A 14,024-nucleotide genomic window follows, 5' to 3' on the forward strand; every position below is an offset into this window, starting at 1 on the left:
GCCTCCATTAGCTTTGCACAACAGTAGACTGTACTGGCACCCGACTGGAGCTGTGTACCTTGGTAATTCCAAGTGCAGCGATGTTTTGGCTGTAGGAAGTGGTTCCATTCCCAGTTCCCCACAGTGCGGCCAGGATGCAGCCCATGCCCTCAACGGCGATGCCTCGGTTGATGGCGTGAATGGGTGGTGGAGGAGCACCAGACAAACGAGCGCAAGCATAGTAGTCACCGATGGATTCCATGGTAGATGCCAAAACGCCTGCCATCATTCCCAACACCGAGGACAGGCTTACAGTGGGAATACCCCATTGACCTGTGGACAGAAAACTAATTTATCACATTTCATTTTCCAAATGGCTGTACATAAAGTTCCTCATCATACCATCAGTTCCAGATACAAGATACACAAAAAAAACCCTTGTAAAAGCGCAGGCAGGGTCACTGTGACCCTGGCAGAACGCACACAGGGTTAAAAGCTCATGGTCTCCAATGGACAAATTCTTCAAATCTTTAGACATACTGAATTGTCATACCAAAATAGAATTAATCAAGCATAGAACGTAATTGGTTAGATGGTTTAATACCAGACTAGGTCATTAATTAAATAACGGGGAAAAAATAACATAGTCATCATCAGACCTTACACAGTTTCTACTCTTGTATTTCATTTTCCACATCTCTGGGGGAAAACAGTTATTTGGGGTTTTTTACAAGGAGCATAGAAAAATGGAATCCACATAAAAACCAAATGGAAATGTAGAGAGTAAACAGTTTGCCTCAATTTTACGACAGTTCAGTTATGAAATTATTGCTATTGCTGTTATTGCTGTTGGATAAGATGAACTGCAGTCCCTTCAATAAACATGATTAAAACCTTGTAAGAACTGGAAGCATGGATGCCATTCATTACACAATACAACGGACCATCACAGTAAGTTTTTAAAGAACCGTCTTTAGGTTTTTTTAACAAAACTACTACTGAAGTAACGCTTGACGCTCTGTATGAATGTTTTGTTTTATTTTATTTTATTTTATTCATACAAGTCTATGACCCATCTTGTGCTTTCCAAAGAAAAGGTCTTTGCAAAACTTCAGCAGGGATCATTTCTGCTTTTGGAAAGTGTTTTTCTTTCCTAAGATTAAGTATTCGAGAAAACACCACAACATAAAAATTAGAACCTGTATGCTATTGGTGTACATCTTCAGTCCTCAAGGGCTGGCTTCCTGCCAGTTTTAGTTGTGTCTCTGTTCCAACGTAGCTGATTCAAATGGTTCAACTACCTGCTCAGCATGTCAAAGTTCTGCAGAGGCCTACTGAGGAACAATGATTTAATTCAGGTTGTTGAACCGCAGAAACAACTAAAACATACAGAACACCGGCCCAGGAGGACTGACTTTGGAAACCGCTGCTGTATGCACTTAAAGGTAAAACATCCTACAGATGTTCACAATTTCTTCATGTGGAGGATTCGACATGGCATTGTCTTTTGATGCACATGCAGTATGTTAATTTCTCATATGGATGACAGAGATACTCTGGCTTGTGGGATCCATGGCTTGAAAAGCACAAAGAAGATTGTGATTTCTCTGTATTTCTCTGAACTGTGATGCAGTTTGCCTAGGAACTGCATCACTTGTGAAGTAGTCTAATATTCAAATCTACAACATTTAGGAATGTCAAAAAAATTGTGAAAATTCTAAGTTCAATCTTAATGAAACAATGGGAGGGAGAATCATAGAGAACCTCTGTGATTTTTGGTTGGCATGTAAATCTGCCATGTACCAGCAAACAAGCAAGTGGACTCGCTCTAATCTTGCAAAAGTAGTTGTATCCCTTCAACTTTTTCACATTTTCTCATGTCACAACCAAAAACTTTCATGTATTTTTGAGGAGTTTAACAAGGTTGCCCAAAATTTAGTAGTGGTGAAGTGGAAGTAGTTTTATTTTTAACAACTTTTACAAGTAAAAATCTGGAAGGTGTAGCATATATGGAGTGAAAATAGTCTCAAAATATCTGTGCGTGTGTAATACTGGATTTGTAACTCGTGTAAGCATCTTTGTGTGTAACATTGGATAGTTGTGTCTGTGAAACATGATTTGTAAATCGGAAAAAGAGAAAAAACCTTCTCCTACGCCTACAAATGTTGAAAAAGTACGCAGGAGTCGCCAGAAATATGAGCAAATGTTAGGCATAGTCCTTATAGAATTGTCAAGTGTTCTTTGCCGTTTGAGCATACCACATGCGAAGGCATCTAACAACCACCTTACAGAGGTCAGGATGGCCGAGCGGTCTAAGGCGCTGCGTTCAGGTCGCAGTCTCCAATGGGAGGCGTGGGTTCGAATCCTACTTCTGACACAATTGCTTGCATTTAAGTAGAATGTGGTCTTTTACTCGCATCTGCCAACCAGATCTTGAGGAGACGTTCAGTGGTTCTCTGGAATAAAATCTCTCGTCACACATTATGGCAACAATTTACACCAGTGGCATGGGAGCAATGCAAACGTAGTAATGTGGTAAATAAACTGCCAACTTTTGCTCCACATTATGAGCAAATATTTGGCATAATCCTTATAGAATTGTCAAGTGTTCTTTGCCGTTCGTGCCTACCGCATGCGAAGGCATCTTACAACCACCTGACAGAGGTCAGGATGGCCGAGCGGTCTAAGGCGCTGTGTTCAGGTCGCAGTCTCCAATGGAGGCGTGGGTTCGAATCCCACTTCTGACAATCTGGCTATTTTCAATTTCCCTGACTCCACTCTGAGACTTTGTTTGAACTTGACTTATGTACTTCTGGTATAAGTAAGGAATTTGAAATGGAGGTCCAACTGTCCTCTCACACTGTTTTTAGCACACAACTGTTTTCAGGACACAATTAGGCCGCATGTGAAGGCATCTTGCACACAAGGCACAGAGGTCAGGATGGCCGAGCGGTCTAAGGCGCTGCGTTCAGGTCGCAGTCTCCAATGGAGACGTGGGTTCGAATCCCACTTCTGACACAATTGCCTGCATTTAAGTGGAATGTGGTCTTTTACTCGCATCTGCCAACCAGATCTTGAGGAGACGTTCAGTGGCTCTCTGGAATCAAATCTCTCCGCACACATTATGGTAACAATTTACAACAGTGGCATGGGAGCAATGCAAACGTAGTAATGTGGTAAATAAACTGCCAACTTTTGCTCCACATTATGAGCAAATATTTGGCATTATTCTTATAGAATTGTCAAGTGATCTTTGCCGTTCGAGCCTACCGCATGCGAAGGCATCTAACAACCACCTGACAGAGGTCAGGATGGCCGAGCGGTCTAAGGCGCTGCGTTCAGGTCGCAGTCTCCAATGGAGGCGTGGCTTCGAATCCCACTTCTGACAATCCGGCTATTTTCATTTTCACTGACTCCCCTCTTAGACTTTGTTTGATATCGACTTATGTACTTCTGGTATAAGTAAGGAATTTCAAATGGAGATCCAACTGTCCTCTCACACTGTTTTTAGCACACAACTGTTTTTAGGACACAATTAGGCCGCATGTGAAGGCATCTTGCACACAAAGGAGAGAGGTCAGGATTGCCGAGCGGTCTAAGGCGCTGCGTTCAGGTCGCAGTCTCCAATGTGAGGCGTGGGTTCAAATCCCACTTCTGACACAATTGCTTACATTTAAGTGAAATAAAAATGGTATCTTCTACTTGCATCTGCCAACAAGAACGTTAGTAGACGTTCAGTGGTTCTCTGAAATAAAATCTCTCTGCACACATTATGGTAACAATTTACACCAGTGGCATGGGAGCAATGCAAGCGTAGTAATGTGGTAAATAAACTGCCAACTTTTGCTCCACATTATGAGCAAATGTTAGGCATAGTCCTTATATAATTGTCAAGTGTTCTTTGCCGTTCGAGCATACCGCATGCGAAGGCATCTAACAACCACCTGACAGAGGTCAGGATGGCCGAGCGGTCTAAGGCGCTGCGTTTAGGTCGCAGTCTCCAATGGGGGCGTGGGTTCGAATCCCACTTCTGACAATCTGGCTATTTTCAATTTCCCTGACTCCACTCTTAGACTTTGTTTGAACTTGACTTATGTACTTCTGGTATAAATAATGAATTTGAAATGGAGGTCCAACTGTCCTCTCACACAACTGTTTTTAGGACACATTTAGGCCGCATGTGAAGGCATCTCGCACACAACGGACAGAGGTCAGGATGGCCGAGCGGTCTAAGGCGCTGCGTTCAGGTCGCAGTCTCCAATGGGAGGCGTGGGTTCGAATCCCACTTCTGACACAATTGCTTGCATTTAAGTGGAATGTGGTCTTTTACTCGCATCTGCCAACCAGATCTTGAGGAGACGTTCAGTGGTTCTCTGGAATAAAATCTCTCGTCACACATTATGGCAACAATTTACACCAGTGGCATGGGAGCAATGCAAACGTAGTAATGTGGTAAATAAACTGCCAACTTTTGCTCCACATTATGAGCAAATATTTGGCATAATCCTTATAGAATTGTCAAGTGTTCTTTGCCGTTCGTGCCTACCGCATGCGAAGGCATCTTACAACCACCTGACAGAGGTCAGGATGGCCGAGCGGTCTAAGGCGCTGCGTTCAGGTCGCAGTCTCCAATGGAGGCGTGGGTTCGAATCCCACTTCTGACAATCTGGCTATTTTCAATTTCCCTGACTCCACTCTTAGACTTTGTTTGAACTTGACTTATGTACTTCTGGTATAAGTAAGGAATTTGAAATGGAGGTCCAACTGTCCTCTCACACTGTTTTTAGCACACAACTGTTTTTAGGACACAATTAGGCCGCATGTGAAGGCATCTTGCACACAAGGCACAGAGGTCAGGATGGCCGAGCGGTCTAAGGCGCTGCGTTAAGGTCGCAGTCTCCGATGGGAGGCGTGGGTTCGAATCCCACTTCTGACACAAGTGCTTGCATTTAAGTGGAATGTGGTCTTTTACTCGCATCTGCCAACCAGATCTTGAGGAGACGTTCAGTGGTTCTCTGGAATAAAATCTCTCCGCACACATTATGGTAACAATTTACACCAGTGGCATGGGAGCAATGCAAACGTAGTAATGTGGTAAATAAACTGCCAACTTTTGCTCCACAATATGAGCAAATGTTTGGCATCGTCCTAATAGAATTCGCAAGTGTTCCTTGCCATTCGAGCAAACCACATGCGAAGGCATCTAACATCCAACTTTTGCTCCACATTATCAGCAAATATTTGGCATAATCCTTATAGAATTGTCAAGTGTTCTTTGCCGTTCGAGCATACCACATGCGAAGGCATCTTACAACCACCTGACAGAGGTCAGGATGGCCGAGCGGTCTAAGGCGCTGCGTTAAGGTCGCAGTCTCCAATGGGAGGCGTGGGTTCGAATCCCACTTCTGACACAAGTGCTTGCATTTAAGTAGAATGTGGTCTTTTACTCGCATCTGCCAACCAGATCTTGAATAGACGTTCAGTGGTTCTCTGGAATAAAATCTCTCCGCACACATTATGGTAACAATTTACACCAGTGCCATGGGAGCAATGCAAACGTACTAATGTGGTAAATAAACTGCCAACGTTTGCTCCACATTATGAGCAAATATTTGGCATAATCCTTATAGAATTGTCAAGTGTTCTTTGCCGTTCGTGCCTACCGCATGCGAAGGCATCTTACCACCACCGGACAGAGGTCAGGATGGCCGAGCGGTCTAAGGCGCTGCGTTCAGGTCGCAGTCTCCAATGGAGGCGTGGGTTCGAATCCCACTTCTGACAATCCGGCTATTTTAAATTTCCCTGACTCCACTCTTAGACTTTGTTTGAACTCGACTTATGTACTTCTGGTATAAGTAAGGAATTTGAAATGGAGATCCAACTGTCCTCTCACACTGTTTTTAGCACACAACTGTTTTTAGGACACAATTAGGCCGCATGTGAAGGCATCTTGCACACAAAGGAGAGAGGTCAGGATGGCCGAGCGGTCTAAGGCGCTGCGTTAAGGTCGCAGTCTCCAATGGGAGGCGTGGGTTCGAATCCCACTTCTGACAATCCGGCTATTTTAAATTTCCCTGACTCCACTCTTAGACTTTGTTTGAACTCGACTTATGTATTTCTGGTATAAGCAAGGAATTTGAAATGAACATCCAACTGTCCTCTCACACAACTGTTTTTAGAACACAATTGTTTTTAGGACACATTTAGGCCGCATGTGAAGGCATCTCGCACACAATGGACAGAGGTCAGGATGGCCGAGCGGTCTAAGGCGCTGCGTTAAGGTCGCAGTCTCCAATGGGAGGCGTGGGTTCGAATCCCACTTCTGACAATCCGGCTATTTTAAATTTCCCTGACTCCACTCTTAGACTTTGTTTGAACTCGACTTATGTATTTCTGGTATAAGCAAGGAATTTGAAATGGACATCCAACTGTCCTCTCACAAAACTGTTTTTAGGACACAATTAGGCCGCATGTGAAGGCATCTTGCACACAAAGGAGAGAGGTCAGGATGGCCGAGCGGTCTAAGGCGCTGCGTTAAGGTCGCAGTCTCCAATGGGAGGCGTGGGTTCGAATCCCACTTCTGACACAAGTGCTTGCATTTAAGTGGAATGTGGTCTTTTACTCGCATCTGCCAACCAGATCCTGAGGAGACGTTCAGGGGTTCTCTGGAATAAAATCTCTCGTCACACATTATGGCAACAATTTACACCAGTGGCATGGGAGCAATGCAAACGTAGTAATGTGGTAAATGAACTGCCAACTTTTGCTCCACATTATGAGCAAATGTTTGGCATAGTCCTTATAGAATTCGCAAGTGTTCCTTGCCGTTCGAGCAAACCACATGCGAAGGCATCTAATAAGCACCTGACAGAGGTCAGGATGGCCGAGCGGTCTAAGGCGCTGCGTTCAGGTTGCAGTCTCCAATGGAGACGTGGGTTCGAATCCCACTTCTGACACAATTGCCTGCATTTAAGTGGAATGTGGTCTTTTACTCGCATCTGCCAACCAGATCTTGAGGAGACGTTCAGTGGCTCTCTGGAATCAAATCTCTCCGCACACATTATGGTAACAATTTACAACAGTGGCATGGGAGCAATGCAAACGTAGTAATGTGGTAAATAAACTGCCAACTTTTGCTCCACATTATGAGCAAATATTTGGCATTATTCTTATAGAATTGTCAAGTGATCTTTGCCGTTCGAGCCTACCGCATGCGAAGGCATCTAACAACCACCTGACAGAGGTCAGGATGGCCGAGCGGTCTAAGGCGCTGCGTTCAGGTCGCAGTCTCCAATGGAGGCGTGGCTTCGAATCCCACTTCTGACAATCCGGCTATTTTCATTTTCACTGACTCCCCTCTTAGACTTTGTTTGATATCGACTTATGTACTTCTGGTATAAGTAAGGAATTTGAAATGGAGATCCAACTGTCCTCTCACACTGTTTTTAGCACACAACTGTTTTTAGGACACAATTAGGCCGCATGTGAAGGCATCTTGCACACAAAGGAGAGAGGTCAGGATTGCCGAGCGGTCTAATGCGCTGCGTTCAGGTCGCAGTCTCCAATGTGAGGCGTGGGTTCAAATCCCACTTCTGACACAATTGCTTACATTTAAGTGAAATAAAAATGGTATCTTCTACTTGCATCTGCCAACAAGAACGTTAGTAGACGTTCAGTGGTTCTCTGAAATAAAATCTCTCTGCACACATTATGGTAACAATTTACACCAGTGGCATGGGAGCAATGCAAGCGTAGTAATGTGGTAAATAAACTGCCAACTTTTGCTCCACATTATGAGCAAATGTTAGGCATAGTCCTTATATAATTGTCAAGTGTTCTTTGCCGTTCGAGCATACCGCATGCGAAGGCATCTAACAACCACCTGACAGAGGTCAGGATGGCCGAGCGGTCTAAGGCGCTGCGTTTAGGTCGCAGTCTCCAATGGGGGCGTGGGTTCGAATCCCACTTCTGACAATCTGGCTATTTTCAATTTCCCTGACTCCACTCTTAGACTTTGTTTGAACTTGACTTATGTACTTCTGGTATAAATAATGAATTTGAAATGGAGGTCCAACTGTCCTCTCACACAACTGTTTTTAGGACACATTTAGGCCGCATGTGAAGGCATCTCGCACACAACGGACAGAGGTCAGGATGGCCGAGCGGTCTAAGGCGCTGCGTTCAGGTCGCAGTCTCCAATGGGAGGCGTGGGTTCGAATCCCACTTCTGACACAATTGCTTGCATTTAAGTGGAATGTGGTCTTTTACTCGCATCTGCCAACCAGATCTTGAGGAGACGTTCAGTGGTTCTCTGGAATAAAATCTCTCGTCACACATTATGGCAACAATTTACACCAGTGGCATGGGAGCAATGCAAACGTAGTAATGTGGTAAATAAACTGCCAACTTTTGCTCCACATTATGAGCAAATATTTGGCATAATCCTTATAGAATTGTCAAGTGTTCTTTGCCGTTCGTGCCTACCGCATGCGAAGGCATCTTACAACCACCTGACAGAGGTCAGGATGGCCGAGCGGTCTAAGGCGCTGCGTTAAGGTCGCAGTCTCCAATGGGGGCGTGGGTTCGAATCCCACTTCTGACAATCTGGCTATTTTCAATTTCCCTGACTCCACTCTTAGACTTTGTTTGAACTTGACTTATGTACTTCTGGTATAAATAAGGAATTTGAAATGGAGGTCCAACTGTCCTCTCACACTGTTTTTAGCACACAACTGTTTTTAGGACACAATTAGGCCGCATGTGAAGGCATCTTGCACACAAGGCACAGAGGTCAGGATGGCCGAGCGGTCTAAGGCGCTGCGTTAAGGTCGCAGTCTCCGATGGGAGGCGTGGGTTCGAATCCCACTTCTGACACAAGTGCTTGCATTTAAGTGGAATGTGGTCTTTTACTCGCATCTGCCAACCAGATCTTGAGGAGACGTTCAGTGGTTCTCTGGAATAAAATCTCTCCGCACACATTATGGTAACAATTTACACCAGTGGCATGGGAGCAATGCAAACGTAGTAATGTGGTAAATAAACTGCCAACTTTTGCTCCACAATATGAGCAAATGTTTGGCATCGTCCTAATAGAATTCGCAAGTGTTCCTTGCCATTCGAGCAAACCACATGCGAAGGCATCTAACATCCAACTTTTGCTCCACATTATCAGCAAATATTTGGCATAATCCTTATAGAATTGTCAAGTGTTCTTTGCCGTTCGAGCATACCACATGCGAAGGCATCTTACAACCACCTGACAGAGGTCAGGATGGCCGAGCGGTCTAAGGCGCTGCGTTCAGGTCGCAGTCTCCAATGGGAGGCGTGGGTTCGAATCCCACTTCTGACACAAGTGCTTGCATTTAAGTAGAATGTGGTCTTTTACTCGCATCTGCCAACCAGATCTTGAATAGACGTTCAGTGGTTCTCTGGAATAAAATCTCTCCGCACACATTATGGTAACAATTTACACCAGTGCCATGGGAGCAATGCAAACGTACTAATGTGGTAAATAAACTGCCAACGTTTGCTCCACATTATGAGCAAATATTTGGCATAATCCTTATAGAATTGTCAAGTGTTCTTTGCCGTTCGTGCCTACCGCATGCGAAGGCATCTTACAACCACCGGACAGAGGTCAGGATGGCCGAGCGGTCTAAGGCGCTGCGTTCAGGTCGCAGTCTCCAATGGAGGCGTGGGTTCGAATCCCACTTCTGACAATCCGGCTATTTTAAATTTCCCTGACTCCACTCTTAGACTTTGTTTGAACTCGACTTATGTACTTCTGGTATAAGTAAGGAATTTGAAATGGAGATCCAACTGTCCTCTCACACTGTTTTTAGCACACAACTGTTTTTAGGACACAATTAGGCCGCATGTGAAGGCATCTTGCACACAAAGGAGAGAGGTCAGGATGGCCGAGCGGTCTAAGGCGCTGCGTTAAGGTCGCAGTCTCCAATGGGAGGCGTGGGTTCGAATCCCACTTCTGACACAAGTGCTTGCATTTAAGTGGAATGTGGTCTTTTACTCGCATCTGCCAACCAGATCTTGAGGAGACGTTCAGGGGTTCTCTGGAATAAAATCTCTCGTCACACATTATGGCAACAATTTACACCAGTGGCATGGGAGCAATGCAAAAGTAGTAATGTGGTAAATGAACTGCCAACTTTTGCTCCACATTATGAGCAAATGTTTGGCATAGTCCTTATAGAATTCGCAAGTGTTCCTTGCCGTTCGAGCAAACCACATGCGAAGGCATCTAATAAGCACCTGACAGAGGTCAGGATGGCCGAGCGGTCTAAGGCGCTGCGTTCAGGTCGCAGTCTCCAATGGAGACGTGGGTTCGAATCCCACTTCTGACACAATTGCCTGCATTTAAGTGGAATGTGGACTTTTACTCGCATCTGCCAACCAGATCTTGAGGAGACGTTCAGTGGCTCTCTGGAATCAAATCTCTCCGCACACATTATGGTAACAATTTACAACAGTGGCATGGGAGCAATGCAAACGTAGTAATGTGGTAAATAAACTGCCAACTTTTGCTCCACATTATGAGCAAATATTTGGCATTATTCTTATAGAATTGTCAAGTGATCTTTGCCGTTCGAGCCTACCGCATGCGAAGGCATCTAACAACCACCTGACAGAGGTCAGGATGGCCGAGCGGTCTAAGGCGCTGCGTTCAGGTCGCAGTCTCCAATGGAGGCGTGGCTTCGAATCCCACTTCTGACAATCCGGCTATTTTAAATTTCCCTGACTCCACTCTTAGACTTTGTTTGAACTCGACTTATGTATTTCTGGTATAAGCAAGGAATTTGAAATGAACATCCAACTGTCCTCTCACACAACTGTTTTTAGAACACAACTGTTTTTAGGACACAATTAGGCCGCATGTGAAGGCATCTTGCACACAAAGGAGAGAGGTCAGGATTGCCGAGCGGTCTAAGGCGCTGCGTTCAGGTCGCAGTCTCCAATGTGAGGCGTGGGTTCAAATCCCACTTCTGACACAATTGCTTACATTTAAGTGAAATAAAAATGGTATCTTCTACTTGCATCTGCCAACAAGAACGTTAGTAGACGTTCAGTGGTTCTCTGAAATAAAATCTCTCTGCACACATTATGGTAACAATTTACACCAGTGGCATGGGAGCAATGCAAGCGTAGTAATGTGGTAAATAAACTGCCAACTTTTGCTCCACATTATGAGCAAATGTTAGGCATAGTCCTTATATAATTGTCAAGTGTTCTTTGCCGTTCGAGCATACCGCATGCGAAGGCATCTAACAACCACCTGACAGAGGTCAGGATGGCCGAGCGGTCTAAGGCGCTGCGTTTAGGTCGCAGTCTCCAATGGGGGCGTGGGTTCGAATCCCACTTCTGACAATCTGTCTATTTTCAATTTCCCTGACTCCACTCTTAGACTTTGTTTGAACTTGACTTATGTACTTCTGGTATAAATAATGAATTTGAAATGGAGGTCCAACTGTCCTCTCACACAACTGTTTTTAGGACACATTTAGGCCGCATGTGAAGGCATCTCGCACACAACGGACAGAGGTCAGGATGGCCGAGCGGTCTAAGGCGCTGCGTTCAGGTCGCAGTCTCCAATGGGAGGCGTGGGTTCGAATCCCACTTCTGACACAATTGCTTGCATTTAAGTGGAATGTGGTCTTTTACTCGCATCTGCCAACCAGATCTTGAGGAGACGTTCAGTGGTTCTCTGGAATAAAATCTCTCGTCACACATTATGGCAACAATTTACACCAGTGGCATGGGAGCAATGCAAACGTAGTAATGTGGTAAATAAACTGCCAACTTTTGCTCCACAATATGAGCAAATGTTTGGCATAATCCTTATAGAATTGTCAAGTGTTCTTTGCCGTTCGTGCCTACCGCATGCGAAGGCATCTTACAACCACCTGACAGAGGTCAGGATGGCCGAGCGGTCTAAGGCGCTGCGTTCAGGTCGCAGTCTCCAATGGAGGCGTGGGTTCGAATCCCACTTCTGACAATCTGGCTATTTTCAATTTCCCTGACTCCACTCTTAGACTTTGTTTGAACTTGACTTATGTACTTCTGGTATAAGTAAGGAATTTGAAATGGAGGTCCAACTGTCCTCTCACACTGTTTTTAGCACACAACTGTTTTTAGGACACAATTAGGCCGCATGTGAAGGCATCTTGCACACAAGGCACAGAGGTCAGGATGGCCGAGCGGTCTAAGGCGCTGCGTTAAGGTCGCAGTCTCCGATGGGAGGCGTGGGTTCGAATCCCACTTCTGACACAAGTGCTTGCATTTAAGTGGAATGTGGTCTTTTACTCGCATCTGCCAACCAGATCTTGAGGAGACGTTCAGTGGTTCTCTGGAATAAAATCTCTCCGCACACATTATGGTAACAATTTACACCAGTGGCATGGGAGCAATGCAAACGTAGTAATGTGGTAAATAAACTGCCAACTTTTGCTCCACATTATGAGCAAATGTTTGGCATAGTCCTTATAGAATTCGCAAGTGTTCCTTGCCGTTCGAGCAAACCACATGCGAAGGCATCTAACATCCAACTTTTGCTCCACATTATCAGCAAATATTTGGCATAATCCTTATAGAATTGTCAAGTGTTCTTTGCCGTTCGAGCATACCACATGCGAAGGCATCTTACAACCACCTGACAGAGGTCAGGATGGCCGAGCGGTCTAAGGCGCTGCGTTCAGGTCGCAGTCTCCAATGGGAGGCGTGGGTTCGAATCCCACTTCTGACACAAGTGCTTGCATTTAAGTAGAATGTGGTCTTTTACTCGCATCTGCCAACCAGATCTTGAATAGACGTTCAGTGGTTCTCTGGAATAAAATCTCTCCGCACACATTATGGTAACAATTTACACCAGTGCCATGGGAGCAATGCAAACGTACTAATGTGGTAAATAAACTGCCAACGTTTGCTCCACATTATGAGCAAATATTTGGCATAATCCTTATAGAATTGTCAAGTGTTCTTTGCCGTTCGTGCCTACCGCATGCGAAGGCATCTTACAACCACCGGACAGAGGTCAGGATGGCCGAGCGGTCTAAGGCGCTGCGTTCAGGTCGCAGTCTCCAATGGAGGCGTGGGTTCGAATCCCACTTCTGACAATCCGGCTATTTTAAATTTCCCTGACTCCACTCTTAGACTTTGTTTGAACTCGACTTATGTACTTCTGGTATAAGTAAGGAATTTGAAATGGAGATCCAACTGTCCTCTCACACTGTTTTTAGCACACAACTGTTTTTAGGACACAATTAGGCCGCATGTGAAGGCATCTTGCACACAAAGGAGAGAGGTCAGGATGGCCGAGCGGTCTAAGGCGCTGCGTTAAGGTCGCAGTCTCCAATGGGAGGCGTGGGTTCGAATCCCACTTCTGACACAAGTGCTTGCATTTAAGTGGAATGTGGTCTTTTACTCGCATCTGCCAACCAGATCTTGAGGAGACGTTCAGGGGTTCTCTGGAATAAAATCTCTCGTCACACATTATGGCAACAATTTACACCAGTGGCATGGGAGCAATGCAAAAGTAGTAATGTGGTAAATGAACTGCCAACTTTTGCTCCACATTATGAGCAAATGTTTGGCATAGTCCTTATAGAATTCGCAAGTGTTCCTTGCCGTTCGAGCAAACCACATGCGAAGGCATCTAATAAGCACCTGACAGAGGTCAGGATGGCCGAGCGGTCTAAGGCGCTGCGTTCAGGTCGCAGTCTCCAATGGAGACGTGGGTTCGAATCCCACTTCTGACACAATTGCCTGCATTTAAGTGGAATGTGGACTTTTACTCGCATCTGCCAACCAGATCTTGAGGAGACGTTCAGTGGCTCTCTGGAATCAAATCTCTCCGCACACATTATGGTAACAATTTACAACAGTGGCATGGGAGCAATGCAAACGTAGTAATGTGGTAAATAAACTGCCAACTTTTGCTCCACATTATGAGCAAATATTTGGCATTATTCTTATAGAATTGTCAAGTGATCTTTGCCGTTCGAGCCTACCGCATGCGAAGGCATCTAACAACC

At 45.1% G+C, this 14,024-nt stretch overlaps 1 protein-coding gene and 32 non-coding genes across 33 annotated transcripts in view; 32 read left to right on the forward strand and 1 right to left on the reverse strand.

The window, feature by feature from the left end:
* The window catches only part of LOC102234562 (solute carrier family 23 member 2-like), a 108,585-nt gene that overhangs the window by 13,838 nt on the left and 80,723 nt on the right, over nucleotides 1–14,024 (reverse strand). Inside the window, exon 8 of the mRNA XM_023343577.1 lies at nucleotides 59–312. Within this exon, the coding sequence (XP_023199345.1) occupies nucleotides 59–312 (254 nt within the window). The remainder of the gene's footprint in view (nucleotides 1–58; nucleotides 313–14,024) is intronic.
* Nucleotides 2,273–2,356, forward strand: trnal-cag. The gene has a single exon. It is a non-coding gene; the product is annotated as a tRNA-Leu (tRNA).
* On the forward strand, nucleotides 2,644–2,726 carry trnal-cag. Its single transcript has one exon. It is a non-coding gene; the product is annotated as a tRNA-Leu (tRNA).
* trnal-cag lies at nucleotides 2,915–2,997 on the forward strand. The gene has a single exon. It is a non-coding gene; the product is annotated as a tRNA-Leu (tRNA).
* Nucleotides 3,285–3,367, forward strand: trnal-cag. The gene has a single exon. It is a non-coding gene; the product is annotated as a tRNA-Leu (tRNA).
* trnal-uag lies at nucleotides 3,933–4,015 on the forward strand. The gene has a single exon. It is a non-coding gene; the product is annotated as a tRNA-Leu (tRNA).
* trnal-cag lies at nucleotides 4,190–4,273 on the forward strand. The gene has a single exon. It is a non-coding gene; the product is annotated as a tRNA-Leu (tRNA).
* trnal-cag lies at nucleotides 4,561–4,643 on the forward strand. The gene has a single exon. It is a non-coding gene; the product is annotated as a tRNA-Leu (tRNA).
* On the forward strand, nucleotides 4,832–4,915 carry trnal-aag. Its single transcript has one exon. It is a non-coding gene; the product is annotated as a tRNA-Leu (tRNA).
* On the forward strand, nucleotides 5,307–5,390 carry trnal-aag. The gene has a single exon. It is a non-coding gene; the product is annotated as a tRNA-Leu (tRNA).
* Nucleotides 5,678–5,760, forward strand: trnal-cag. Its single transcript has one exon. It is a non-coding gene; the product is annotated as a tRNA-Leu (tRNA).
* Nucleotides 5,949–6,032, forward strand: trnal-aag. Its single transcript has one exon. It is a non-coding gene; the product is annotated as a tRNA-Leu (tRNA).
* Nucleotides 6,224–6,307, forward strand: trnal-aag. Its single transcript has one exon. It is a non-coding gene; the product is annotated as a tRNA-Leu (tRNA).
* Nucleotides 6,482–6,565, forward strand: trnal-aag. Its single transcript has one exon. It is a non-coding gene; the product is annotated as a tRNA-Leu (tRNA).
* trnal-cag lies at nucleotides 6,853–6,935 on the forward strand. Its single transcript has one exon. It is a non-coding gene; the product is annotated as a tRNA-Leu (tRNA).
* On the forward strand, nucleotides 7,223–7,305 carry trnal-cag. The gene has a single exon. It is a non-coding gene; the product is annotated as a tRNA-Leu (tRNA).
* On the forward strand, nucleotides 7,871–7,953 carry trnal-uag. The gene has a single exon. It is a non-coding gene; the product is annotated as a tRNA-Leu (tRNA).
* trnal-cag lies at nucleotides 8,128–8,211 on the forward strand. The gene has a single exon. It is a non-coding gene; the product is annotated as a tRNA-Leu (tRNA).
* On the forward strand, nucleotides 8,499–8,581 carry trnal-aag. The gene has a single exon. It is a non-coding gene; the product is annotated as a tRNA-Leu (tRNA).
* On the forward strand, nucleotides 8,770–8,853 carry trnal-aag. The gene has a single exon. It is a non-coding gene; the product is annotated as a tRNA-Leu (tRNA).
* Nucleotides 9,245–9,328, forward strand: trnal-cag. The gene has a single exon. It is a non-coding gene; the product is annotated as a tRNA-Leu (tRNA).
* trnal-cag lies at nucleotides 9,616–9,698 on the forward strand. The gene has a single exon. It is a non-coding gene; the product is annotated as a tRNA-Leu (tRNA).
* Nucleotides 9,887–9,970, forward strand: trnal-aag. Its single transcript has one exon. It is a non-coding gene; the product is annotated as a tRNA-Leu (tRNA).
* Nucleotides 10,258–10,340, forward strand: trnal-cag. The gene has a single exon. It is a non-coding gene; the product is annotated as a tRNA-Leu (tRNA).
* On the forward strand, nucleotides 10,628–10,710 carry trnal-cag. The gene has a single exon. It is a non-coding gene; the product is annotated as a tRNA-Leu (tRNA).
* On the forward strand, nucleotides 11,279–11,361 carry trnal-uag. The gene has a single exon. It is a non-coding gene; the product is annotated as a tRNA-Leu (tRNA).
* On the forward strand, nucleotides 11,536–11,619 carry trnal-cag. The gene has a single exon. It is a non-coding gene; the product is annotated as a tRNA-Leu (tRNA).
* On the forward strand, nucleotides 11,907–11,989 carry trnal-cag. The gene has a single exon. It is a non-coding gene; the product is annotated as a tRNA-Leu (tRNA).
* trnal-aag lies at nucleotides 12,178–12,261 on the forward strand. Its single transcript has one exon. It is a non-coding gene; the product is annotated as a tRNA-Leu (tRNA).
* trnal-cag lies at nucleotides 12,653–12,736 on the forward strand. The gene has a single exon. It is a non-coding gene; the product is annotated as a tRNA-Leu (tRNA).
* On the forward strand, nucleotides 13,024–13,106 carry trnal-cag. Its single transcript has one exon. It is a non-coding gene; the product is annotated as a tRNA-Leu (tRNA).
* Nucleotides 13,295–13,378, forward strand: trnal-aag. Its single transcript has one exon. It is a non-coding gene; the product is annotated as a tRNA-Leu (tRNA).
* trnal-cag lies at nucleotides 13,666–13,748 on the forward strand. Its single transcript has one exon. It is a non-coding gene; the product is annotated as a tRNA-Leu (tRNA).

The sequence above is a fragment of the Xiphophorus maculatus genome, chromosome 2 (genome assembly GCF_002775205.1).
Source record: "Xiphophorus maculatus strain JP 163 A chromosome 2, X_maculatus-5.0-male, whole genome shotgun sequence".
Lineage (NCBI taxonomy): Eukaryota > Metazoa > Chordata > Actinopteri > Cyprinodontiformes > Poeciliidae > Xiphophorus > Xiphophorus maculatus.